Source organism: Pleurodeles waltl, chromosome 3_1 (genome assembly GCF_031143425.1).
Source record: "Pleurodeles waltl isolate 20211129_DDA chromosome 3_1, aPleWal1.hap1.20221129, whole genome shotgun sequence".
NCBI lineage: Eukaryota > Metazoa > Chordata > Amphibia > Caudata > Salamandridae > Pleurodeles > Pleurodeles waltl.
The window spans coordinates 400,377,656-400,404,520 of record NC_090440.1 but is presented as its reverse complement, the minus strand read 5'-3'; the positions used below and the strand labels follow the sequence as shown (position 1 = coordinate 400,404,520).

The 26,865-nt window shown below is 40.0% G+C and overlaps 1 protein-coding gene across 4 annotated transcripts in view; it reads right to left on the bottom strand.

Annotated features, from left to right (window-relative positions):
- Positions 1 to 1,647: 1,647 nt before the first annotated feature.
- The window catches only part of MAP1A (microtubule associated protein 1A), a 598,226-nt gene continuing 573,008 nt past the window's right edge, over positions 1,648 to 26,865 (bottom strand). For all 4 annotated transcript variants that reach the window (XM_069222605.1, XM_069222606.1, XM_069222607.1 and 1 more), the window contains 2 exons: positions 25,940 to 26,172; positions 1,648 to 5,392 (listed from right to left, as the gene is read on the bottom strand). In XM_069222605.1, the coding sequence (XP_069078706.1) occupies positions 5,237 to 5,392; positions 25,940 to 26,172 (389 nt within the window). In that variant the 3' untranslated portion in view covers positions 1,648 to 5,236. The remainder of the gene's footprint in view (positions 5,393 to 25,939; positions 26,173 to 26,865) is intronic.

Here is a 26,865-nt window from a genome sequence, read left to right as displayed (position 1 = left end):
CCGGAGCAAAACCGGATTTAGGGTGACAGAGGTCCTTCCAAGTGGGTCAGACTCAGTCCCCCACACCGTGAACGATCCTGCTGCCTAGAAATCCAGTAGTCTCATTTAGGATCATGAGAGCCCACGCAACAGTGTTTCTTTCATTTCAATAATTACTATTATTGTTTTTCAAATGTGAAGCAATGACACATTTAGTGTTTGTATGGGCACCTTTTACTATACCTTTTACCTGCATTAAAGGTGCCAGATGGGAATCAACACATGCAATTAAATAAAGTTACACACACATTTCCATTAATGTATCTTTTATTGTTAATGTATCGGGCTGTTTCCCTTTTACGGTAATTCAGTTACAGAATATTGCACACAGAGAGGGGGAAAGTAACCAAAGATAGAAAAATCCTTCAAGATATAATGTTTTGTTGTAACATGATGCAGAACACAAATGAAAGTCAGGGCCCTGCTTATATAACATCCAGCATAGAACAAAGCTATCAGGAGTACAATTTGCAATCTCATTACAATTAAGACGTGTTCACTTTAAATATATTTTTAAAATAGTATTAATTTCATCTATTACATACAGAAGTATAACGCATTATAGTCCACATGCAGAAACAAGCAAACGCTGATATTAAATGTTCAAATATATATATTTATATATATATAAATATATATGTATGTACATATACATGTATATATATATATATAACCTAGTGTTTCAATTTGATGGTATTTACTGGTTTGTTTTTTAACTGCATCCCTTAAGTAATGTATCAGCAAGTGAATTCAAACCATTACCTGTCATTTTTTAGACCATTTTCACTTAAGGTCATAGTTTAACTACCCTTTTTATGTTAAAAAAGCTTCTTAATCTCCCAAGTTTACAAAGGCTGATGCATGGAAATTCGGTAAGGAATAGGCTGTGCTTGGAACCGTCCAAAAACCTACAAAGTTGGTTAAGGAGGAAAAAATAATTTGGTCAGCTCTGAGAACACACACTTTTATGCATACGCATTTCAAGGTGTCTTATAGAAGGCAACGTAGAGCAACGGAAAATATGACCCTTCAGTGCACAGAAAAAAATCTAGAGACATATGTTTTCACATTCTTTCGCAACATTTGCATGTAGCTGTGTTAAAAATTCACCATCTCGCATGGTCCTTTATAGTGCAAAATGCTGCCAAACTAGCACGGCCACCAAAGATTCTTTGTGTTAACTGTGTTTCAAGTTTAAGGTTAAAGAAACATTCATATTTTTCTAAAATTAGTGCATTAGCTTTACTGCCTGGACACTCTTCTGAGAAAATAGACTTACAGATATAGAGGGCAAACTCTTTTGTTCCTTGTGGAGACCCATAACTTGAGTGCACTAGGCCTCCAAGCATCAGTAAGCTGGCCGTCAGCCAATGGTGTTGCAGTATGTAAGCTTGACTGTAAGGCCCAGCGAAGTAAAAAAGGCCAAACACTGTAAGGAACATCAAACAAGTGGAACATGCTGCACTTTTGGAATGCTTTATCATGAGGAAACAGAGATGTGCACATGACACACACATTCATTCATCTTTGTGCTGTATGACTTGTGATAACATAGACATGCAGACACAAGCAATCTCTTCTGGACTAAAGAAATAAGGTTGCTCGAATGGCTCGGAAACTCTTGTGAATTTAATGCTTTGGACCTACCAGAGTTGGAGCAGTGCAATAACACAAACGAAGCGAAGAACATTGGTTCTAGGTTTTAGAACCCAATACATTCCGAACAAAACATCAAAGCTTGAAATCATACATTTGACACAATACATACACATCTCAATACATACATTTAGGGAGGCCATTGCTGACTGCAATGGTGTCCAATGACTGCCCGTTGCCACTAGTACTTTTCACTTTGTTGACTTTAATGCTCTTGAAGACTTTTCTCTGGTACACTAACCCGGTGTATGAAATCTGCAATGTACCTCCCCTTACACATATATCATTCAACAAACCGCTAAGGATGTTGCTGTCTGTTGGCATAAATGAACAGTGATTTCCCATGTATACATATACTGCTGTGAAAGGCAATGACAGAGATTTTCCTGCTGGCCATTCTGACACTTCTTTGCACAATGGAAACATAACCTTATGAGAATAGAGACCAATTTCGTATCTGTAATGGCGTGCCTGTTCTCTTCTGTCATAGATACAGAAGGCTGTAATCGGCATGTGTTGTTGCAATGAAAACTAACATCAAATGTCAAGCTAAAAATATTTTTATAAGCTTTTTCAGAAGTTTTGTTCGATACAAATGCAGCATCTAAAACGTACACATAAAATTATGTTGTCTGAAAACAGAACCACTGAATTATTCTGCTTAGTGTTAAAAGATGATAAATTAAAAAATTATATTAACTTTACAAAAAGATAGTTTATCTTCTGAAAAACATGAACATAAATATATAAATTAGGCAGCACATAATAAACACTGAAATATAAACCATCTGTTTAGTACACTAACAATGTGGTTTTCTAAGGCGCATTTTTTTCTTACAGCAGCTTTTAGAACGGTACTCACTTGATAAAGGAGAGATCTACTCTAGCGTTTAGCAGCTTTCTGTCCCAGGAAGGCACTGCAAACCAACCTGAGACATAACTCAAGATATTCCAAAGCCAGGGCTCGGCCTGCAGGACTAAGGGCCTTATTTAGAACTCAGTGGACGGATTACTCCCTCACAACAGAGACAGATATTCTGTCCTCCTAAATCTAAATCCCATAGAGTATAATGGCATTTATAATTCGGCAGACAGGAGATCCATCATCGTTGTGATGGAGTAACCCACCCACCGAGTTGTAATTCAGGTTTTAAGTGTCTATAAAGGAGAAGCTTTACTTCATGAGAGGTGTATAATCTTAAGGTACAGTTACATTCAAATAGCCCCAAGTTTATCTTTCTCTTGCTGTACGTGACCCTTTCGGACGGTTTTTATGCTTGGAAGGACTCAAAATGCATGAAATTGATCTATCTGTGGGTCTGTAATGCCAGTAAAGGGGAACCTCTGCTGTTATCAGTCAATTATTAACTATATTTATGAAAGTGCCTATGGCAGGTCCTCACTAGGCTACCTAGGTTTTTGATATCCCAAGTGATATGAAACTTCGTGGAGTTGCGAGCCATGACTGTGATGTGCTCTCTGCGATACGAGTTGGCGTCACAGGAAGTGCAGCAGAGTGCTGCGCAGCCCCCACTGCCATACCGTAATAAAAGGTGAAGTCGAAATGGTAGGGGCTTTCTTTATTTAAAACAAGAACATGGCTGCAATTTAGCTTTAACATTTCAGATAGTCAGAAGCTTTTAATTTATCTTCAAAGTCCCATATTTCTGGCATCTGCATAGCACTCCTTAACAGCCGTGAAATAGGGCAACCTTCTTAACCAAGACAAGTTGGGAATGATGTGTAAAGTTGCCTTCCAATGCCCAGACTGACTATGAATTAAAATATATTATCCGATGTCTGCCTGTGTCCAATAAAGGATATATGTGCTATGATTCATGAAAACTGCCACGACAAGATGGCCTCTGGATTAAATTGGCAAGTAGACCAATGAATAAAGTCTTGCATGCATGGCATCAGTTCTGAGTTTTGTGCATGCATCACAAACAAGATGTCCTTTGCAACATCAGTCAAGTCATGTCATAGATATAAGTAAATGTCTGTGGAGATAATGTGAGCCTCATTAAAGTAGTTATCAAAGATACAAGAGAAAGAGGGAACAAGAATGGGCTGATAACACACTAAACACACCAGCAAACTCTGCCCTGGCAACGGAGACATTCTTATTGTACAGGCAAGGGAATATAATTATAACAATCACCTAATGAATTCTCATGATATGGGGACCAGGAGAAATTGTTAAAGGGCCTGCACTCTCCAGCTTGTGCTTTAGACCCATGTCTGTTGCAATGCCTTCCGCTAAAATTCCACATTATCAGTGCACAGACACAATGTTGGAAAGTCAGGCCCCTGTCTTACTTCCACTGCCACGTTCTTACTGCAGCGACTTACAGCATGCCTTACTGCTTTTCCACACTTTAGTCCTTACCATAAAGAAATTAGGCAACACACAAAGCACCACAAAAGCACAAAACCTTTAGTGCTGACAAACTGGCCCTGGCCACCCCCTTCTTCAAAGGGAAATCCTTTGGTTCCTAGGATATGTCAATCGAAATATAATTGTTAGGGTGCAGAGAACTCAAGCTGTACATGTGTATGGAGTGTCCCGTGTTTATGTTTGAACACCTAGCTAATGTGTTCCTCTATTTAAATGTGCACCAGTACCTTAAACAAATCCTCTAACTAGAGTACAATATTAGCAATCTACAAGTGCAAAGCTCAGGTTAGCAGGTTAGAAATGTGCTCTTTCGAACTAACACCATGATCCTTAACCAACCCAACCCTGTATTTATGATACTTCCTCTATGGAGTACAAGATGATCAGCGTCTCTGGTTTCGGAATTCAGTGACCCAAGACGAGGCCTTTTGTTTTTTCGAAACTCACTGCTTTATCTGTCAGATAGAGCACTGGCCTCACCTTATCCTTATGGCAAGTGTTTTTTGAACTTCCCAAACAGATGACAAGCTCAGTTAAATTCTTCATATTGGATTTTCAAATGAGACTTGTTGACAGCTTGCATTGGTCATGGTCACATGATTCCTTAATATCATCACTGAACAATATCCCAGGTATATAGGGAGTGAGACTAATTCAAATAGCTCAACCCCAACTCCTAAACTCTTACCACATCAGGTTCCTATTTACAGCATCGCTGATGCAACCGCCATCATGCATGCTCAGCACTGCATGCAGATCGATGCAGAGACATGTGACAAATCAAAATGGCATTGCAATCAGGATCTCATTCAGAGCACGTCTCTTGCATCAGATCAACTGACAATTATGTAGCATGATACAGAAAGTCGGAATAACCAAAGAATAAAAAAATGTCTTCCTTGATGACTGCCCATTATGCGGCCTCTGATCTCAGCACAGCTCCTATAAGAATCCAACATGGTCTTCCCAAATATCCAGGGTATTCCTGGATGGAGAAGTGGCATTCCTTGCACATAATGCAACAAGAAGTAATGTTTCGAACCAAAGGAGCGCTGTACTATGACTGGACACTATTGTGTATGCAGAGCACTACATGTGGACTGGATAAGATTGATGGGTGCAAATGCGCCTCGACCAGGAGCCTCAGAACTCGATCTTGCATGCCGGGAATGATTCGTCCTGCATCACCACCGTGCTGCTGCTGGCCAGGACCATAATATTCAGCTGCTGCTGCTTCTCATGGGTTTGCTGGTACCACTCACGTGTCACTTCTGTGTCATGGGTCGGGATTAACGTGACCTAGAAACAAAAAAAAATGACAAAGAGTTAGTTACGCCAATCGTCAGCTGAAGCCCGCGTTACAACAAAGATCACAGACAGTCAAAAGCTATTTCAGTTTTTAACTTGCTCAGCCAGCAATCACAATGATTATGACTTGGAAGTCCAAAGGGAACGTATACATTACATAGCACGGCTGTGGGCATGGATTACGTCGTTAGCATTAACATTGAGCCTGAACAATATCATTTTCATATATTTTTTAAATGTCTTAACTTTGCTTATCTTTGAGGAATCCAAGTTTCCAGTGAAATGAAGCACGGGCGAATTCCACGCAGGGTGCACCCAAATGAAGCTTTTAAAGGATCTTATCGCATGTGCTCCAATACATACATTCTTGTGTACCGCGTGCCATACAAACACCGGACTTGCTGATTTCAAGGGCAAGAGACAGCCCTCGGAGAAGGAGATGCTGTCGGGGGGCGAGGCGGCTCCGCGTGTCCATTCTCGAGCTATTTTTAGACCGGAAGAAACCACGTTTAGAAAAGCTCAACCACTGGCCCAGTCTTGCTACAGAGCAGCTGTGAATGGATCTGTACTGTGCCACTGCGGCTACAATTTAGGAAACTGAAAGGTTTTTGGCAATGTATATATTTTTTGTGTTTTAGAAGGTTATTGTGTAACTCTGTGTATAGTAACAAGGACCCTTTCCTGGGCGCGGTTAACAGCCCTTGGTCTATTAATATCTGTGATATAATGAAGTCTGGGAGACCCCTCGCCATATTCTCCAGTGGGCCCCTTTCATGTTGGGTTACATAACTGTATATAGATAGTGGAGCTCCATACATTTTTTGATGATCCCTTAATGTAAAATACTGCAGTACCCAATTTGGGTGCACCCATTGCGCTAAAAACATAAATGCAAAAAATAAATGCGCTCCTGGTCTGATTATTTTCTCTGTGTTATTTTAATATTTGTTTCCAATTCTTACTTTTCTCCAAAGCTCCTTTAGTGACAAAAGTTAAATCTGACATTTCTACAATGTGAATAACTTGAAACACATATGATCTCATTTGTAATGGAGACTGTCTTATTTCCCGATGTCCAAAACAAACGAAAACTACAAAAGAAACTACGGTGAATTAAAGTGCGAATCAGACCCAGAATTACAGATACACCCGGTAATTACCAATTTCTTACCGGAATTTCTGCACACAATACCCGCTAATAGCACACTCCCAGAGTTAAAAGAATGCCCAATAAGGGTAATGCCAGGAGTGCAGGCTTAACGGGTGCTGGTCCAGGGCACTCATAAAGAGGCCCTACATGAACTACAAAATGTTCTCATACTAATTTTTTTCTTTCCTTTAAGCAGTGAAGCATATCTCTTATATATGTGTGATGTGCAACATGCAAATTGCATGGAGGCTGTGTAGCAGCAATTGCAATTCTATATATATTTTTATCGTTACAGGAAAAGCTTAAAAGCAAGAAGTGTTAAAATAAAAATTGAAGCAGGAGTGGGGTGTATAGGATAGAGAGCAGAAAAACACTGAAATTGTATTTTTCTTTGAACTTTATGGCAGATGCACTAGGTGATAGCATCGACACAAATGATTTCACTATTTAATTCAATTATCTTTTCTGAGAAATTATTACAACCACAAGAGACAATTATGCATTACAATTTATCATTTTGTTGAGGTGCTTATCATTTTTTGAGGTGCAAAAGTTTAGGAAGAGGTTGAATACATGGGCCTTGCTTGGTGGTGGACAAGGGTTAGGACTAGCCAGCATGCTTTTGATTCTGAATCAGTCTGGGGTCTCTAGCTTTGCATAGAGAAAGTGTGCAAGATGGTGTGCTATATGAGTTCGTATGGGAGAAGCCAGAGACCACCTGAAGTTGTAGTACCTTGCAATTTTAAAATGTTTAGGTGTTGCCACTGTGTGCTCCATACAAAGTCTTTGATCATATTATCTATGTTCTGAAACAGGTAATTTGGAAACTGCAATGGAAGCATTTTAAATATATAATTTAATCGTGGCATCACTACCATTTTGATTGTATGTACCCTTCTGCATACGAAATCATTGACACTTTTGTTTATCAGAATGGTGGTATTTGTGCAAACAATGAGGTTGAGGTCGTGGCCGATATGAATTCTCAAATATTTTATTGCGCTCACATATCATCAGAACAAGTGCCGTGCCATGGAAGAAGCTAGAGTGTATTTCCTCAGAGGTAATGCTTCACTCTTTAACCGGTTTATTTTCTAGCCAGGGAATCGTCCAGATTTGGAAATATGGTCTACAGCGTTTGGGATTGAGACCTCAAGTTTTAGCAGTAGCGAGAGAAACCCATCAGCATAGAGAAGTAGTTTGTGTTCTGTCTCAGTTGAATGGAAGCCAATTATTATTTCTGATTGTCGGGTTTTGGCTGCCAACAGTTCCAGGACTGGTATAAACCAATGGTGAAAGAGGACGACACTCTTAACAGCTGCCTCTGTGAATTTGAAAATAGGCCAATCTAAACCATTGCTGTTGACTGCTGCCATGGGTGCCTGATAGAGCCAGTGCATTCTTTTGCACACATTTCTGCTTGAATCCAAGCCTCTACAAAGCTGGAAACAAACAACGGCATCTCAAAGGCTAATTTTCGTGCCCCCCCTACTGTCTAAGCACCAACCCTTTAAAAAAATCATTAACCAAAATTGGCGTATTCTATCAATCTAGAATGCAAACCAGAGAAACCTCTATTTACTCTCATGACAAATCACAGCACAGGAAAGCACCTGGTATGGGCGCATCTGCCATCAGAATTTTTTGCAAAAAAGGACACTGAGAGAACATTGGAACTTAGCCCCACTACAACGGCATCATAAGTGAGGCACCTGTTCTGTTTGCGAACAAACAATTGAAAGGACTGAATCGCACTTGAGTACAATAAAATGGTCTCATGTACAATTCTCAAACTGTAAGACAAAAAACATGGTGTACAGAAAAACGTCCTGGCTACAAATTATATAAACCAAGAATTCCGCCAGCAGATAATTCAACATAAATTCAGTATTCGGTACAAGAAATTAACATCCTCACTTGTCAACTACTTCACTAAAACATGCACATAGTGAAAATGATCTAAAAAAACATTAATAGAAAGGATCAATCCCGACCCAAGAGGAGGTAATTTGTAGCCAACACTACTCAAACAAGCATTTGCAATGCAATGGGTCTCGCGTTTGCTCGCGTTAGAGCAATAAGCATTCTGAATTCCTAACTGGACTTTTCTTGCCACACAAACTGAAAATAAAAAATAAAACAGTTGACATAAGTGAGGCGGTCAAAGCGCCTCCGTGAGCACGAAAAGAGGGACAAAAGGAAAAAGAAGTTCGCTTGCAGCCAAAGTTATTGACAAAAGTGCTATTATCAATGTAACAGGGTTGAGGGCCAAGACGGTAACAAAACCACCCTAAGGAGGGACAAACGTAAAGCAGTTACCAACAAAAACAAATAATTTTTGAAAGGCAAGCCCATGAACGAATGATAGTGATGGGCTTGCAGTGGGCATGGTTAAAAGCCCAGATACATACCAACACGTTGGAAAAGCAGTGCTTGATTGCTGCTATGCTCTACCTAGAAAGATGCAAGCCTCATTTTACTCTTCAATATGATGATTACCAAATTAATTGAGCTTTCTGAACTTCAACATTCATCATCTTGCTGATGGGTATAATGAGGTCACATCCAATAAGGTAGAAATACAAAACGTGTTGCATGATTCTCAAGACCATAATGAAGTGAACTACAGTAGGGTCGGGTAGAGATAAGAGGCCTTCCTCGGTTACAAATTTGCCAAGGGGCACTTCTCCAAAGCATTGATTGATCCATTTTTTTCCAATCACACAGTCAAAGATCTGGCACTCCCAACTTGGAAAGCCACCCCAGCTCAGGCTATTGAATCAACGTGCCAATTTAAAAACACTTCAAACCAGGCATACCAAGTCCAGTCATCGCACCATAGCAGCAGTCTCCTCATTCACTGTTTTTCCTTCTTCCTAGCTTTCACTGATGTGCCATCACTCCAATCACTTATTATTCTTCCACTTTACATTTCAGACATCTAGTGCCATACTACTTTAGGAGCCAGACATCTATTACCATACCATTTTTGGAGCCATGCATCTAATACCATACCATTTTAGGAGCCGGGCATCTAGTACCATACCATTTTAGGAGCCAGCATTGAGATACCTATGTCATTTGTTTCTCAATTTTCACTTGGGTAGTTTTGAGAGATGAATACCCTGTTCTTTATCTTTATTAAACAGGCCCTCAAGTTTCCTGTCCTGAGGAGATCCCCAAAGAAGCCCAAAGCACCAGGGTTGAAACACGTTGACAGCTCCAGTCAGGGGTACTACGCTTGAAGAATTTTCTGTGGATGCCTACTAAAAAAGAAATTTATTATGTTGTTTGGTTTCCAAAAACAACTGAGCTATTGCCTCATGCTCTAAAACCCTGTGTCCAAACTACAGTACAGACTTAAAAAAATGTCTATGGACATTTAACGCACTCCAAACTTTGGAAATGGAACAACACCTTAGATACATAAACCATTTTTCATAAACATTTTTAGACTTGTGTTGTTTTTGCAAACAGTGGTGAGAGTTGCCATCACTATGGACTGTTTAATACCTGTTATTGTGTCAATACTCACATTCTGTTTAAACTCTGTAATCGTATTGTATGTATGATCTTAATAATTTGATGCCATAATATGTTAAACTATCATGTTGATGCAAATGAATGATGACTCTTTTGGATAATCATTTGATTAATTGTCTTGGTCATTGTTATCTTTGATTGATAGCAACACTGATTATCATATGAGGTATATATATTTTTGTGTTTTGCATAACAAACAAGACCATTCCATGCAATCAAAAACCTTCTTGAATTCCAGGTAGTGGGCTACTTTATTGTCTTGATTGTGCCTTACAAGCCACATTAGGTGAAAGATGGTCCTCATAAAATGGCTGGAAGTTTTCCCTAGTGTGAACGATACCTAGTTTAGATGTAAAAGTAAAGGGATGAATTTCTGCAGCCTTTGTGCCAGTATTGTTTTCAAATAGTTTTACATCAGTCTTCCTCAAGGAGATAAGAATATAGCTGCTACATTAATAAAGGGTCTTTCCAGGTTTCAAAAGAAGGGAAACAGTAGCTTTGTTAAATTCTTGCAGGACACCTCCTTTACTCTCTATTTCTTTGAAGACTTTGCATAGTGTTGGGCTAGTTCCTTCATGCTGATTTTGAAGAACTCAATGGGAAGGCCTTCTCCCACGGCGGCCTTATCCACTGTCATATTTTGAAAGGCGTATGCAATTTCCTCTTCTGTTAATTCCTCCAATTCAAAAGCTACTTCCTCATTTAGTCGCAGTAGTCGCAGACCACAGAATAATTAGTCTTCTCCAATTTTGCTGCTGCTAATCGATTTCGAGGTGTATAGTAGTTTGTAAAAAAATGCAAATTGTGTAGAAATCTGTATTTGGTTACACAGTATGGATCCGGTTTTGCAGATGATAGTCAGGACCGATCAGGCAGAGTCCTCCTGTTTCATTTGCAATGCCAGCAGTCTGTCCACGTTTCCATTATGTTAATATAATTTTAATTTAAGTCTGGATAGTGCCTAGAGAATAAAGATTACATTTACTTTTAAAAAGAGACTTTAACGTCTCAGGTGTAGTCGAAGTTCTATATCCATATATCCATTAGTAAGCTTCGTAACTTGATCTTCCAAGAGTTTTTGAGTCTGGGCCAATTAATGTCTGCATATTGTTTCATCATCTGCCCTCTTTTGCGTGCCTTCCATGAGGCCCAAAGTGTTTGTGTGGAGGATACATAGTGCTGTCAGGGGTGCATGAAGACTTTTGAAATCTGTTGGAGTTTTTTGTTCTCTCTATGTTTCTTTAGTTTTAAGCCAGGTACTCTCCAACACTGGTACAGAAGAGAAAGAAGAACTACATTGTTTATGAATTGGAGTGCTGCGTGATCTGAATAGCAATTATTCATATCCCACAGCCCTGCAATCTCGAAAAGATTAAGTCAGATATAATAAAATAATCAATCATTGTCTCTGTCCCCTGTGCACATGATAAAATGTATATTGTGTATCCCTCAGAAGCAGAAAGTGACAGGAATCTAGAAGGGTGTGATCAGCGAGTAGATCTTGCTGTATTTTTCTACCTACCTCAGATTCGGGAGGTGCTGATTGGTCCATAGGCAGATCCTGAGTAATATTCACCTCCAATGATGACTTTGGCATGTCCGAGTTTGACCAACAGTCTGTTCAGGTCAGAGAGGAAATCTGCTTAGCTGCCACTGAGGGCATAGATGAAGCCAAGAAGATAGTGTGAGGGATTGAATGGCGTGATCACAGTGAATGAGGGTAAAAATTAAGGTATCTGAAAAAGGGGGAGGGGCTAAGTAGACAAAGGTAAAGTAATTATGCAAAAGAAGCCAAATGTCATATCATCTTTGGTAAGGGTAATACCAGCAAAACAGTAATCGTGATGTATCAGGATATACACACACACTCATTGTTGATGGAAGGATTTTACATGGAGGAGATCGACTAGTGGATAACCTCTTGTTGCTGCCTAGCATCTTTCAGCTGAGTTCTGGGTTTGCTGCAAACCAAGGAAATGATACCTCCATGTCTTCTGGTGGCTGCATTATGTGCCCTCAGAAATTGGGATTCATGATCGGGGTGTTATGTTGACTGCTGAATTTACTGATGTTCCAGTCTGTCATTAGAACGTTATCGCTATTGGATGTGGTGATCCCATTATCAATAACCTGTTGCTCAATTATTTATAGAAATCTTTCATGGTCGAACCAGTCATGATATCAAGATGTTTTGCCATGGACAATGATCAGCATAATAGCCGGGTCCAAAAGCCCATGCCAGATGTCATAACATTTCGGAGACGAACAAAGAGCCAGAACTTTCTTTCTAACAACATTTGTTTCATAGGAAAAATCTGCTGCTATTGAAAATGTGTGTCCTTCATATTGTTATGATCCATGCTTTTTGACTGAAGTATCACTTGCGTATGTCAGCCTTTCTGACCGCGCAGAGAACTGTGGGGTGACAATGCATGCCGGCTGCTCGAATAAACTGCATGCTGGGAAAAGTTGTAATTTGAAGTTGAGACATTTACTATACATTTATTTAGTTAGGAACATCAAACATATATTCATCTGTGATTACGTTTCCTCCTTTGTTCCCAATCCAAAATGGCCAAACCCATCTTTCAAAATGGGTCACTTCCGGTCTTTTCCTATAAAAGGAGTTCACTGCATAGTCCAGTTGCATCACAATTGTTCCTCGCTCACTGAACTCTTTGGACTCTGCGTCTCTTCATTTCATGCTATTATTTCCCGCTTGTCTCTCTGTTGTTCAGCTTGGTCAGTGGGAAGATTTTTCTAGTTTACAGTTTTTCACCTTCCTGCTGGGTAATTTTTTGGACCAGCCCCGGACGTCCTGCTTCAATCTGGTGTCTGCTACTGCCCCATGAGTCAACGGTCTTATCTCCGAATTCAGAAGACTCTGCAAGTGTCGCCCAGAACACCAGCTCTTGACAGAGGAGGCCAATGTCTTGTAACATCTCTTAATGCTTTGGAGAAGTGTAGCAGATACCCAGGCTCATGCAAGCGCCGTCCTCTTTTTTAACCTTTAAAATGACCAGTTTGGTGCCTAAATTTGTGGGCAGACTTTTTTTTTTAAAAACTCAGTGTTTGGTGAAATTTAATTTTTATTTCTCATTCTCTTTTTTTCGCCTTGCTTTTTTTGCACCTCCACGCCTGAAAATATTAAAATATTTTTATTGTGAACAATGTGCACTTAAATCCACCTCAATGAATTTAAGCCATATTCTATAAAGTAATGTGATGTGTAGTGTGTCTCAATAAACAACATATAATGAACTACAATCAAACCTATTTATTTAAAGTATGGCAAAATACCTCATGTATTTTGAACGATCAGCAAAATACCGATAGAACGTTAAAACCGAACTGCAGCGCCAGTCAGAGACATGCGCGTCTTCATCTTCCCTTCATTTCTTATTTTCTGTATCTTTTTATCTTCCACTAGGATTCAGTGAATGAGGTGCATTTTTAATATGATTAAAGTGAAAAAAAATATACGTCAGGAAAAAAAAAACTGTCAAAAGAAAAAGTATCGGATGAGAAGGGTAGCTGACAACGCGAAGCAGTCACGTGTTACCCCAATCAGGTGCGTCGGGGAGTCAGGTTTAATAGTACACTGTCACAACAAACATGACTAGCTGAGACGAGAGACAATGGAGAAGAATTAAAACTCATCGGCTGCCGTGATGACAACCCTGAGCCACCAAGGCTGATCACGTCAATCAGTTTGTGCGGAAACATGGCACTTGTGTGCAAACAGATGCATTTGGATGTATTTACATGTTTTGATACTAACACTGGGCAAATAAACACACTGAAAGCTATTTTACAGAAACATTGTACCGGTCAAAGTGTTTCCCTTCCTAAATTGGAGCACTAGTGCATTTTTTATTACAAAAATGTAAGTAGAGTTAGTGTGGGAATCTTAATTTTGACAAATTTGACAGATGTGTTTCAAATTACACACTACAATGCTGTGGCTACTCCTCTATGGAATAGTAAGTCACCCATTCGCTATAATAACGTCCTTCATTACAGTGAGCAATCATGCACTGACCCCACTGGCCTGCCATTTTACACACTGCACTGTAAAGAGGAGAGAGAATGCTCTGCTTCACACCATAAGTGGATTTATGCACTCTCCGCTCCCACCTTCCAAACTCTATACATGACCTATTGATATTACAACAGAATCACAGCAGGTAAAATGCTGGTTCTATATGTTAGATACAGTAGGTTCAATGAAGCATCAGCCTGACCATTACACGTCTAAGCACTTTAACCTATGTACTGGCACTTTGATAGCAGGATCAGTATTTCAACTTTGCATAAATTCATGTTGGTCCAGTTGGGTAGAACATCCTGAACAAGCAGCAAAGAGCTTCTCCCAGTGGATCACAGAATGGGCCAACGCCATCGACCCCAACCAAAACAGCCTAGGTAAAAGAACAAGGTAAAAGAGCAAGCTGGTTCTACCGAGGAACTGCACCCCACCAAATGCAACTGCCTACAACTTGAAAGGAAGTGGCGCATCAGCAAAATAACCGAAGACCACACTGCCTTCAGGACTGCTCTTAACCAGTACCACCGTACCCTGAAAGAAACCAAGAAGAACACAGTAGCAGACCGCATCAAAGCCAGCAAAAACTGCAGCAAAGAACTCTTCAACATCGTGAAGGAGTTCACCAATCCCGCAGCTACTGAGAATTACATCACTCCTACCCATAAACTGTGCAACAACCTTGCAGACTTCTTCCACAACACCTCAGCCATCTTTGAAAACTTTGAATGCCAACCCTCCACCACAGACAGCAACAACCAGCTCACATGCACGAACACAAACCAAGAACACCCTCTCATCCACTGGGAACCCTTCACCACAAAAGACACTATTTCCATCACGAAGCAAGCCCATCAGCAACAAGATCAGGAAGGTCCTGAATACCTCCGTCACCGTGGCTTTCTTCCCAGCGGTATGGAAACATGTTAAAGTGAGGCCTCTCCTGAAAAAATAACATCTGCCGACCTAGTTGGCCCATCTCTCTGCTCCCCTATCCAGCAAAAGTCATTGAGAAAGCAATCAACCAGCAGCTCACCCAACACCTAGAAGACCACAACCTCCTGGATGCATCCCAATCAGGATTTCGTGCTAAGCACAGTACCGAGACAGTCCTGTTTGCAGCCACAGATAACATCAGAGCCCTCCTGGACCATGGAGAAACAGCAGCCTGCATTCTCCTGGACCTGCCTATTGCATTTGACACCGTCTCCCACCTCATCCTGTATACAGACTCCACCACATCAGGATTCAAGGAGATGCCCTCAAATGGACTGCCTCGTACCTCACCAGCAGAACCCAAAGGATCTGTCTTTCACCGTTCACCTCAGAGCCCAAGAAGATCATCTGTGAAATCCCCCACGGATTTTCCCTCAGCCTGACCCACTTAAACACCTACATGACCCCCGGGCGTCACCGGCAGATCACACAGACTCAACATCATCTCCTATGCCGACGTAACACAACTCATCCTTTTACTGTCCAAAGATCCCTCCACTACAAAAGATAACCTCCACAGATGCATGATGAACGTAGTGGACTGGGTGAAGGACAACTGTCTCATGCTTATCACCTAAAAAACAGAAGTCCTCATCTTTGGGCACAACATCTTGTCATAGACTGACACATGGTGGCCCGCAGACCTTGGCAAACTATCCACCCCAACAGACCATGCCCGCAACCTTAGCATCAAGTTGACGCAGTCTCACCCACCTGCTTCCACACTCTTTGCATGCTTCGCAAGACCTTCAGGTTACTCCCAGCAAACACCAGAAAGACCATCCAGCAAACTCTCATCACCAGCACACTGGACTATGGAATCATGCGCTACGTAGGAATCACAGCACACCCACTGAAGAGACTCCATACAGTACAGAAGACTTACTCACCCTACCCAGAAGAACCCACATCACACCCCCTCTCAAGAAACTACACTGTCTCCAGATTCAGAAGAGATGCCAGTTCAAGATGCTAACCCACACCTATAAGGCACTGCACAACAAAGGACCAGCATGCATCAACAAACGCCTTAACTTCTACCAACTGACCAGCTACCTCCCATCAGCGTCCCTCTCCCTCGTAGATCCCACGGATCCTTCGAGCGGAGGGTGCTCTTTCTTTTTTTGTTGTTTTATAAATCTTTTTATTAAACAACAAAACAGCCATTGTACAATGAGGGTGCTCTTTCTTGCACCTGGCAGCCAAGGCCTGGAACAACTTTCCCCTTTACCTCAGGACCGCACCATCACTCCATCGATTTTGAAGAGAACTAAAGACCTGGCTGTTCGAATGATCATACAGCTCCAGCACCTCAAGACCATCCTGGGTGATTTGCCGTGCTCAATACTTGTTTGACTGATTGTTAGGGGTTGAGCTCAGGTTAGTTTAAGGACGTTAAGGGTTTCCTCAACAAGGGTGTGATTATTTATTAAGGTGGGTAGTCACTCACCCCCATTAATAATACAATTACTTACAATGTATATATTCAGCACCCATACAAAATGGCTGTTTATTTACTATATGTCATTATGTCAGGTGAGTTTTACACTGAAGGACCTGCATTATGTTCGATCTATATTAGGAAAACATTTTTATACCCTCCCAATCAAGATCCTATATTCTTTATTGCTGCTGAGGTGAAAGGAATATTTGTCAAGCCTGGTGTTATAGAAAAGTGTCTGTACTGGTTGCACGTACACTGTTCTTATGTAATAACAAAATACTTTTAATTGAAATAATTTATAAACCTAATTCTGCTCAATTTGTATTCACTGCTCAATGGCAACATCTAAAATCACACAGCTTTCTCATGAGAAAAAATGGATTTAGCTATGAATATTATTAATGACATTCACACATCTACTAAAGGCATTTGTAGTTAAAGCAGAGCTATATTGAAGAGAGTTTAGAATGATACTCCTGTGTTAGTGGCACTCCGTGGCCCAGCCGTTCCTCCTCTAATTCAATTTGGAAACATTCTTAGTGAAATAATGGCTCTGTAACCTTTTATAGGTGCTACCAATTAAAAACTACAGCCTATTGTGGAAGATGGGGAGTAAAGTAAATATAGAGTTGAGAAGCTGTAAGAGAGGATTTGTGATATAATAGACAAATATTGTAAACACATTTTTAGGCTTAAAAAGCAAGCTGAGAAGATGGAAAATGGCAATCACCAAAATAGTCTCAGACTCAGACTTGATGGTATTCCTGAAGGGATCGTACGTGACAATCTTTGCAAACATTTAGGAACATTTCCTCCTTTGTAACTATGGCTTCAAGGTATTTTAGAATTTTACAAAGGGCTCATGAGCAGGGTTAAACATTGACAGCCAACCAAAAATGATAAACCAAGAGTTATTATAACGTGTTTTCTGGAATTTATAGATAAAGGTATAAGTATATAAGTATATAAGTCACCCCTAGGGTAGGCCCTAGATAGCCCAGAGGGCACAGTACAATGTATATAAAAAGTCGGTAATACAATGAGGCAATTGCCCGCTAACCCTCATGACCTTGGTAATAAATGCAATAATAATAATAAAGGTCAGTGCAAGGGGAAAGTAGCCTAGACTTCCACGGAATATAAACAGCTTAATAAAATCTCTCTATACCATAAATGTAAAATAAACAAGATTTATTAATATTTTCAGGCGTTATCTCCATATGAATCTTATGCTAACATATAATTCTAATAACAAATTGTCATACTATTTATAAGCAAAGGTAGGTGCTCCTAAAAGAACAGTGAAAGTGCAGAAGTGCAAGTGAGTGATGGTGATATATACAAGTAGTGCAGAGTGTGGTTGTATAAAATTGTCTTCCAGTGGCTCCTACAATCCAGGAGGCCCTGGAGTATCATTACATTTATTTTATGTTTTTCACATCCACTCTTTTAGAAATGTGTAGACGTTTTGACCCCGTATGCAGGCAAATCAGGATGGGGTCATCATCAGGACAGGGATGATTGCAATGGAAGCACCTATGCTCCAATGTGGGGAAAATGACACGCAATGGCTGGGGTCTCCAGGAGTCGTAGTCCCAGGAGTCTGTTATTTGGTGTCAGTCAGATGGCTCTTGTTATTTGGATGAGACAAATGTCGCTTGAATCCAGAGTTCAGGAGATTTATTTTGGTCGAGAACACTCTTGTGTCCTTCAGACGGCCGCGTTAATCGGCCAGTGCCCAGGTATTCAGACGTGCAGTCTCTTGAAAATTCTTGCATATAAAAAGTCGGACATGCATTTGTAACCTTTACATGACCTAGAAGTGAAAAACTCTTAAGTTTGTTTTTCACTACAGCAAGGCCTACTTCTCTCATGGTATAGCATTGGGTTAGATTATTACACTTAATAAGTGATAACCTTTAATTGGGAGCAGATAGAAATACTGAGTTTGGTGTCTAAAGAATTGTAATTTAAACCCCTCTTTATTGGTATAAGTCACAATTCTGAAAATGGGACGTTTAGAAAGTTGCCATTGTCTTATCCCAACCATTTGATGCCTACAGCCTATCTCTTGGGCAACAAGACTAGGTGTAGCTAGCAGCTGGTCTTTGTGTATTGCTCCCAGAAAGTGAGATAAAGGGGAATAGGTGTTGGCAGCATGTGCCATCTCTAGCTTGATGAGGGGGGAGCTGTCGTCTACCACACTTGCATATCAAAAAAGGCTTTGTCTGAGCACTCCCACAAAGGGTTTAACACTAGTCTTTTGTGACCCCCAGACAACGTGTGGCTAGGACAGGGAGGTAAGATACTCCAGACACGCCTGTGGTTGAAAACCTCTAGAACTTCTCCTACTACAAAGTGGGCAACAGGTATAAATATTGGACCCTAAGACCCAAAACCTCAGTACACCTCTGGCCCTGTGGAAGACTCAGGGAATTTTCTTGTGTTATGTTTTCACTTTATAAACGTTTGAGGTACTGCATACATACTTTACACATTGCCTCTAAGTTAAACCTGACAGCTTTTGTGCCTAGCTACCATAAGGTTAAGCACAGGATAATTTAGAGTTTGCTTCTCTTTTAGCCTCACAAGAACTGTTGTTGCTACTTGAATAGGGCTTCACCACCTCAACCAGTAGCCCAGTTTCCAACCTTTACCTTATTGACAATTTTTGTATTTGCTGGTTATGAGACTTAGGGGCATATTTATACTCTGTTTGCGCCGAATGTGCGTCAATTTTTTTTACGCACAATCGGCGCAAACACTGCCCCATATTTATACTTTGACGTCCGACCCCGCGGGCGTCAAAGTTCCACCATGTGCATCATTTTTTGGAAGGGGGAACCAGCCTTGCGTTAATTATATACAAGGTAGGCGTTCCCTTCCAAAAAATGACTTTAAGGCCTGTGCCCCATATTTATACTCTGACGTCATTTTGACGCACAGGAGGGGCCAGGCCTTAAAAAACGGCACCCAGCCTGATGGGCGCCGTTTTTTTAACGCCTGGGTCAGGGCAGGCGTTAAGGGACCTGTGGGCTCAGAAGGAGCCCAGAGGTGCCCTCCCATGCCCCCAGGGACACCCCCTGCCACCCTTTCCCACCCCAGGAGGACCCCCAAGGATGGAGGGACCCATTCCCAGGGAAGTTGAGGTAAGTTGGGGTAAGTATTTTTGTTCGTTTTTTTTTGTGGCATAGGGGGGCCTGGTTTGGGCCCCCCTACATGCCACTATGCCCAATGACCATGCCCAGGGGACATAAGTCCCCTGGGCATGGCCATTGGGCAAGGGGGCATGACTCCTGTCTTTGCTAAGACAGGAGTCATGTCAATGGAGGTTGGGCGTAAAAAAAAATGGCGCAAATCAGGTTGAGGGCTGAATTTTGCCTCAGACCTGACTTGCCCCATTTTTTGACGCCTAACCTCCATTTTCCCCTACGCCGGCTAACGTCATTCAATAAATAAGGCGCCCGCATGGTGCTTTGGAATGGCATTAGCCGGCGGTAAAATTTTTGACGCACAACTGCGTTGGCGCAGTTGTGCGTCAAAAAGTATAAATATGGGCCTTTGTGCTCTTAATTATTATATTTCATTTTGAATCTCAAGCTGTTCTCAATGATTTGATCATTGTTACTGTTTTCTGCGTGTATATTTCTATTAATTTATAATACATCCTAGAAATGACTGAAGATGTGTAATATTATTTCTTGGAATGCAAAAGGTTTAGGCAGTCTTAAAAACAAACAAAAAATGTTATCATAAGATGCAAGTCTACAACACTCTATAACATGAAGCTCATTCCTCCTAGAGTTACCCAATTATGCTTACAATAGATATGTGATTTCTGCTCTCCATGTGATGACCACAAAGGTGTTGAGGCAACTCTCTTTCATAAGTCTCTTATAACCAAGATCAGGTCACAGCAGCAGGATGTAGAAGGTAGATTATTTTGGGCACTCTAGTTAAGAATTTCTGGTTCACCATTTTGAACATGTATGTTCCAGTCCAACATAATCATAACCTTTAATTAAATATTAAACCAACATTGTTACATGTAACAACAAAAAATATATTTCAAATGGTGACTGTAATGAAGTTATTTTGTCCCTTCCTGAACATCAGCTCTAAATACAAATATATCCCAGATACAACACAAAGACCTTTAAAGCTGATATCATAACAAGGATCTTTCTTCTTCCTGGAGACCATCTCACCCAGACACGAGAAGCTAACTTTTCACTTCTCTCAGCACGTACCGCAGACAAGAACTGATGTTGTTTTTTATGAGTAATTCATTTACAGCCTGTTTATGTAAATCAGATATTGGAGCTAGAATCATGCTCCTGTTTTCTCCTTATAAGATCCGTTTATCACTGTCAAAAGAGTTGGTAGAAAAAGATTTATTAACTATTTCTTATTAGATTCAGATTTCAAGAAGACGTTTAATCAGATCAATTGTTTTGCCTTTAATGATTAATTTAAAACATGTACCCCTATTAATTGGACTGATCATAACATATGATTCTATATTACAACAGATTAAGTTGTTGCAGAATAGTCTCTACCCTAGGATATCTACTGATATGATATATGAATTATTGAAACTAAATTTGAACCAAATAATATTATTACTCATCTGGCATGCATTATGCTTTTTAGAATGAAAACTAAATACTTCAGAGGCAGAATAGAGCAGGATAAAAAAATAAAAAAGATAAAAAAGAAATGAATGCAAGGCATTACATTAAGAGTGTGATTAATAAATACAATAGCTTTGTTGTAGTAACTAATAAAGATTATGTTACTGTTTGACTGTTTTTATAGAATCTTTATTCGGTTGATACTAAACCTTCACATCCTGACTTCAGGAATTATTTTGAGTATATCCACAAAACTGCTATAAAGAATTTGTAATTTTCATGTTTATACTCTGATATAACTCTGAACAATGTTCAGAAAGCTCAAGCAGTTCCCAAGAAAGGGAATGCTCCAAACACTAATGGTTTCTATACAGATTCCCATTGCTTATTTATTATAAATTAACAATCTACTGAGTTGCCTTAACTGTTTAATTCATTTGTATTTTTATGTAACCAAAAGGCCTGGGGCTCTTTTTTGGAAGCTGTTGTATCCCCTATTCCTAAACATTAAGGACTCATTTATGCAACCAGCTCAGCTCATTTAATATTATATGACTGTAAGGTTTTAGATAACAGTATTGTCTCCATGATGTAATCTTTCATACCTAGTCTTCTATCTTGTAAATTCTGACCAAGTTGGATTTATTAAAGGCAGACAGTGTTACAGTGTTTCTTATATTATTTCCATATCTTCTCCCTAAGGAACTCTTCTTGTGCAATGGCATTGCATGCTACTAAACCTTTTGAGAGGATTACTTATCAATAGGTATTCAAAGCATCAGTCTGGCTTGGATGTGGGTCTAATGTTTTAGGCAAGAGTAAACTCTTAGTCAGTGTCCCTAAAGCTAATGTTTTTATTAAAGGACTTATTCACATGTTTTTAGGTCTCGCCTACAGACAGCTTTAGGTAACCAACCTACTTTATCCAATAGAGATCTTAGAGTGAGATTTGGGTCAGTCCCTTGCTCATGATTTGATGGCCTTTCTCCCTATTCTTGTATTTGTCCCACCCAAGGAGTATTTATGTCTCACTGTGTTTTGATTGGGTGTCTTTGTTGTGGGATCTAAGTTTTCTACTGTAACATTTTTGGCATTTGTTCATGATGTTAAATTATATATTTCTAGCCATGAATGTTTGTTGGGTCAATTGATTAGGAAACTTAACATTGCCTTGTTCTAAACATAACTTAAAATTATATAAACATATATTGATTGTTCTGATTTCCAATGGAATACCAAACACATTAAATATGTAGGTATTTGGTTCTCAAATTGTATTAAAAGTATCACTGATGTGAATGTTAATGACTTTAAGGATGAACTGAAATGTTGGTTCATTTTTATAATTATCCTGGTAGGGTAGGTTTGATTCTATAAAAGGTGTGTTAGCGGCTGTTATTTTTTTACTTACTTTCAATGCCTCTCAATCATTCACATGCAGCTCGTGACTCAATATTTCCTCCATTCACATGAAACAAAATAAACCCTACAATTGATTTAGTAAATATGAAAAATCAAGAGAGACGAAGGAATCTGATTTTTTTATTATAAAACTTTTCATACATTTTCGAATAAGGCAGGATTTTTTGGCATCAATGCAAGAATGATAAAATGTCCTGCTGGTTTGTACAGGAGGCAGCGTTAGCCCACTATTTACCCATTAGAAATGAGTATATGATGGACTGGTCCTCTTTGGAAAAGATGCAATTCATGAACCTATATCTTGGTTCATCCTTGTGATATAAAAAAAGTATAACAATTGGAAAAGGATCAATTTATTAGAATGCATGGAAAGTCAGAGGAATGTTATAGGTAACATTGTAAAAAGATTATGGGGGTCATTCCAAGTCTGGCGGGCGGCGGAGGCCGCCCGCCAGACTTCCCCCCTCCGAAATACCGCTCCGCGGTCGAAAGACCGCGGAGGGTATTCTAAGTTTTTCCCTGGGCTGGCGGGCGGTCGCCAAAAGACCGCCCGCCAGCCCAGGGAAAAACTCCCTCCCCACGAGGATGCCGGCTCGTAATCGAGCCGGCGGAGTGGGAAGGTGCGACGGGTGCTGTTGCACCCGTCGCGTATTTCACTGTCTGCCAAGCAGACAGTGAAATACTTGTAGGGGCCCTCTTACGGGGGCCCCTGCAGTGCCCATGCCAGTGGCATGGGCACTGCAGGGGCCCCCAGGGGCCCGCGACCCCCCCTACCGCCATCCGGTTCCCGGCGGGCGGACCGCCGGGAACTGGATGGCGGTAGGGGGGGTCGGAATCCCCTCGGCGGCGCAGCTAGCTGCGCCGCCTTGGAGGATTCCAAAGGGCGGCGGTACACTGGCGGGAGACCACCAGTGTTGCCGGTCCGACCGCGGCTTTACCGCCGCGGTCGGAATGCCCTTGGGAGCACCGCCGGCCTGTCGGCGGTGCTCCCGCGGTCCTCCAACCCGGCGGTCATTGACCGCCAGGGTTGGAATGACCCCCTATATAATTGTTTATTTTCAAAATAGTACTGGTAGAATATAAGCTTTTTCACTCATTTAAAATCCAAAATAATTATTTGGATCTTGCAAATAAATAAAGCCATTACAAAATATTAGGAATCCTTACATCATAAGTCTTCACTGTTTTATTTTGTTAATTTTTTTGTTCACTGTAATACATTCACATAACCTGTGCAAAATTACATTGGAATGGGAAGATAAGATGGGTTTGCAGTGGACTACCTAAATACAGAACAAGATTTGGAGTATATTCAAGATTTGGGTACGACTCCACGTCCACAAATATTATTAAAACCCCTATTTTCATATACAATAGAGTAGCACTTACTCCATTCCAGTGAATAAGATAAAAGAAGATAATGCAGTTATGTGTTGGTCTTGTCATCATAAAGCAGTGAATTTAATACACATACATTTCTACTGTATAAATTACAGGCGTTCACTGTAAATGTTAATTATATCCTTCCCTAGTATTTTTCTGGGATCCTTATCCATTCTGTTTAGTGTATTGGAAGAAGATCATAAAATAATAGATTTGTTAATTTTTATGGCTTTTCAGCAAAGTGCCTCTTACTGGGAAGAAAGAAATTATTATTTTAATTTTGTTACAGTGCCGGTCAATGCCAATCATGTGGATGATAGATTTTATGATCCTAGATGTTTACATAATATTAAGAGATTTGCTTTGGTTACCAATACTACATTATTTGGCAAACAGTCATGCTGAAAGGAATTAATTTGTTTTTTCAGGAAGATGTACCAAACCACCTTACATTTTATAGATTTCCTTTTATCTACTGGTGCAAATTGCTTAGTGTTTTCAAAACCTCGTTATTGATGTTATTCTGTTAAAACAATGCTAGTTATATTAATTAATCGTTTTACCATTCCTTATGAACATTTATCTGTTTTAAAAAAGTAAACCTCTGTTACAAACACACTGAAATCTTGCTATTAGTTTTTCTTGTTACTTTTTGTTTTCCTTCTCTTGCATTGATGTCCCTTTCTAATATGACAAAATCCATTCACTGATTACCATAATGATTTTGATATCATAACTATTGACATTGTTTCTTTTTCTTTCTAGTTTATTGATAGTGAATATTCCCTTGTTTAATTTACTACTGCATATATCCTAAATTAAAAACCGTTATTCTGTTTCAGTTTCTGTCTTACATTGTGCTTGGTCCACGTACTAGTTATTAGGTAAGTCAAATTTTAATGTTTTGATTGGTATTGATTTGTCATTTTTCAATAAATGCAAATAAAGCCGAATTCAATAAGTACTATCAGCTTTTATTTTTGTAATCAAATAATCCCGTTAGTAATAGACCTGCTAATGGGTTCCTTCATACCATTTGGAAGTAGTTATATTCGTGTTCACCAAAGTGGCATATATAGGTGAAGACACAGTGAGACGGGGGTTGGAATGGTGAAGTGCAAGAGTGTGGGCTGTTAACCTAGGCTGGAACTTTCACAATAGGCACACAAACACACATGCTTACACACACACAAAAAAACACACACACACACACACATACCACCATGCACCGAAATTCTCAGATAAACTATTCCCTTATGAGAGTCGTAGCATTACATCAGGAGCTCAAAGAACACCTGTTCAGCCAAGAGTAAGTCTCTTGTCCATCATCTTTGTCAAAAGCGTTTACAAAAGTAATACACATTCTTGACAGCAGGTCAATGCAGACATCGGGGAAAACACATCCTACATGTCTCCTTACCACAATGCCCATTAGGTGGTTAAGTAGAGAGGAGTCAGGTCAACCACCATGGAACATAGCTGTCATTCTGTTTAGCATCCAGTCTGAACTCAATGGTACACACCTAAAAGGTAATTGGGTAAGGCTTCTGATTACCCAACTCATTATCATGGCCCTGAGAAGAGTACTTCAGGGACATAAGGTGAACGTCTCACAGGTTAGCTTTGGGCGTAGCTTCGGTAGAGGATTTAAAGTACCTAGAGGAAATGCATCTAAAGTAGCAGAGTATTTTTAAGCTGTGGAAGCTACTGACTGTTGAAATGGATATTTAATAGTTATTATGCACTATATACATCAACATGTACATATGACAAGGTAGTACTTTAAGGCAAGTCAAATAGGACATTTCATAGGGAGAAGAGGAAATAGAAAAGGAAGTGGTTATTAAGATGAAATAGTAAAATGGGAAGTTGTAGAATGTGAAATGGTTGAAATTAGAAGGGGGTACAGTAATTTTCTCACCTGCAGGTTTTCTCCCCATTGAGATTTTCCTTCGAGTAGAGCATCCAAAACCCCCCGACTTGGTTCTCCATTGGCTGGATCATTCCCACTCACAACATAGTATGAAGCGCGAACCCTCTTGAAGAACTCCAGGTCTGCATTCTTGCCACTGCAGTGGTTAGGGATGTAGGCCAGATCCACGTAAACTGGGGGTCCAGGTGGAACTGCACAGCCAGATTTGGTACTACTGGAAACTTTAAAAAAGGAAAACAAATACATGTCATTTTAATGCATACTGTAATACTATTGCAACAAATGTTGAAACCGGTCAAATAAGGACGATCAGTGCAATGGAGCAGAAAATTCTGAATACAATTAGAAAAATGCACCTTCCAAGAAATCTTAGTCAGCCGATTCTTTGACAACACACACCAGAATAGCTGTTTAGTAAAGAGTGCTTTATTTAACATATTGTGGAATATTGCGTGGAGGCTTTTCTGTCATGTGTCCATCACTTTTACACTGGGAATTACATTGTGCCAGAGCCCTTGCTCTAGACCAGGCAAATTAAAGAAAGACCTTGTCCTGAGAGCCTTAATTAGGGAAACCATAGATTATCACTTGAAAGAGAACAATATTGGTGAGGTATCTTAGAGTACACTATGGGCTATGTTGAAAACCAGTTTGAAAAGTCCATCAATTGCCGACATAGCTTCTTTTGTGAGATTATCCTAAAGTAACAGCGATCATATCAAAGTCCAAATCCATCCACATAAGAAGTCTAACATAAGCTTGGGTTGTTCCTGAAATAAGAGTTGGAACAACAATTGATTTAGAACACAGCTGGAGAAATGTCATTCATCAACCAAAGAAGTATGAGAGAAGTAAGAAAGCACATTATTTACTTGCTTATAAATTGAGAAAAGTTCAAACAAGCAAGTACATTA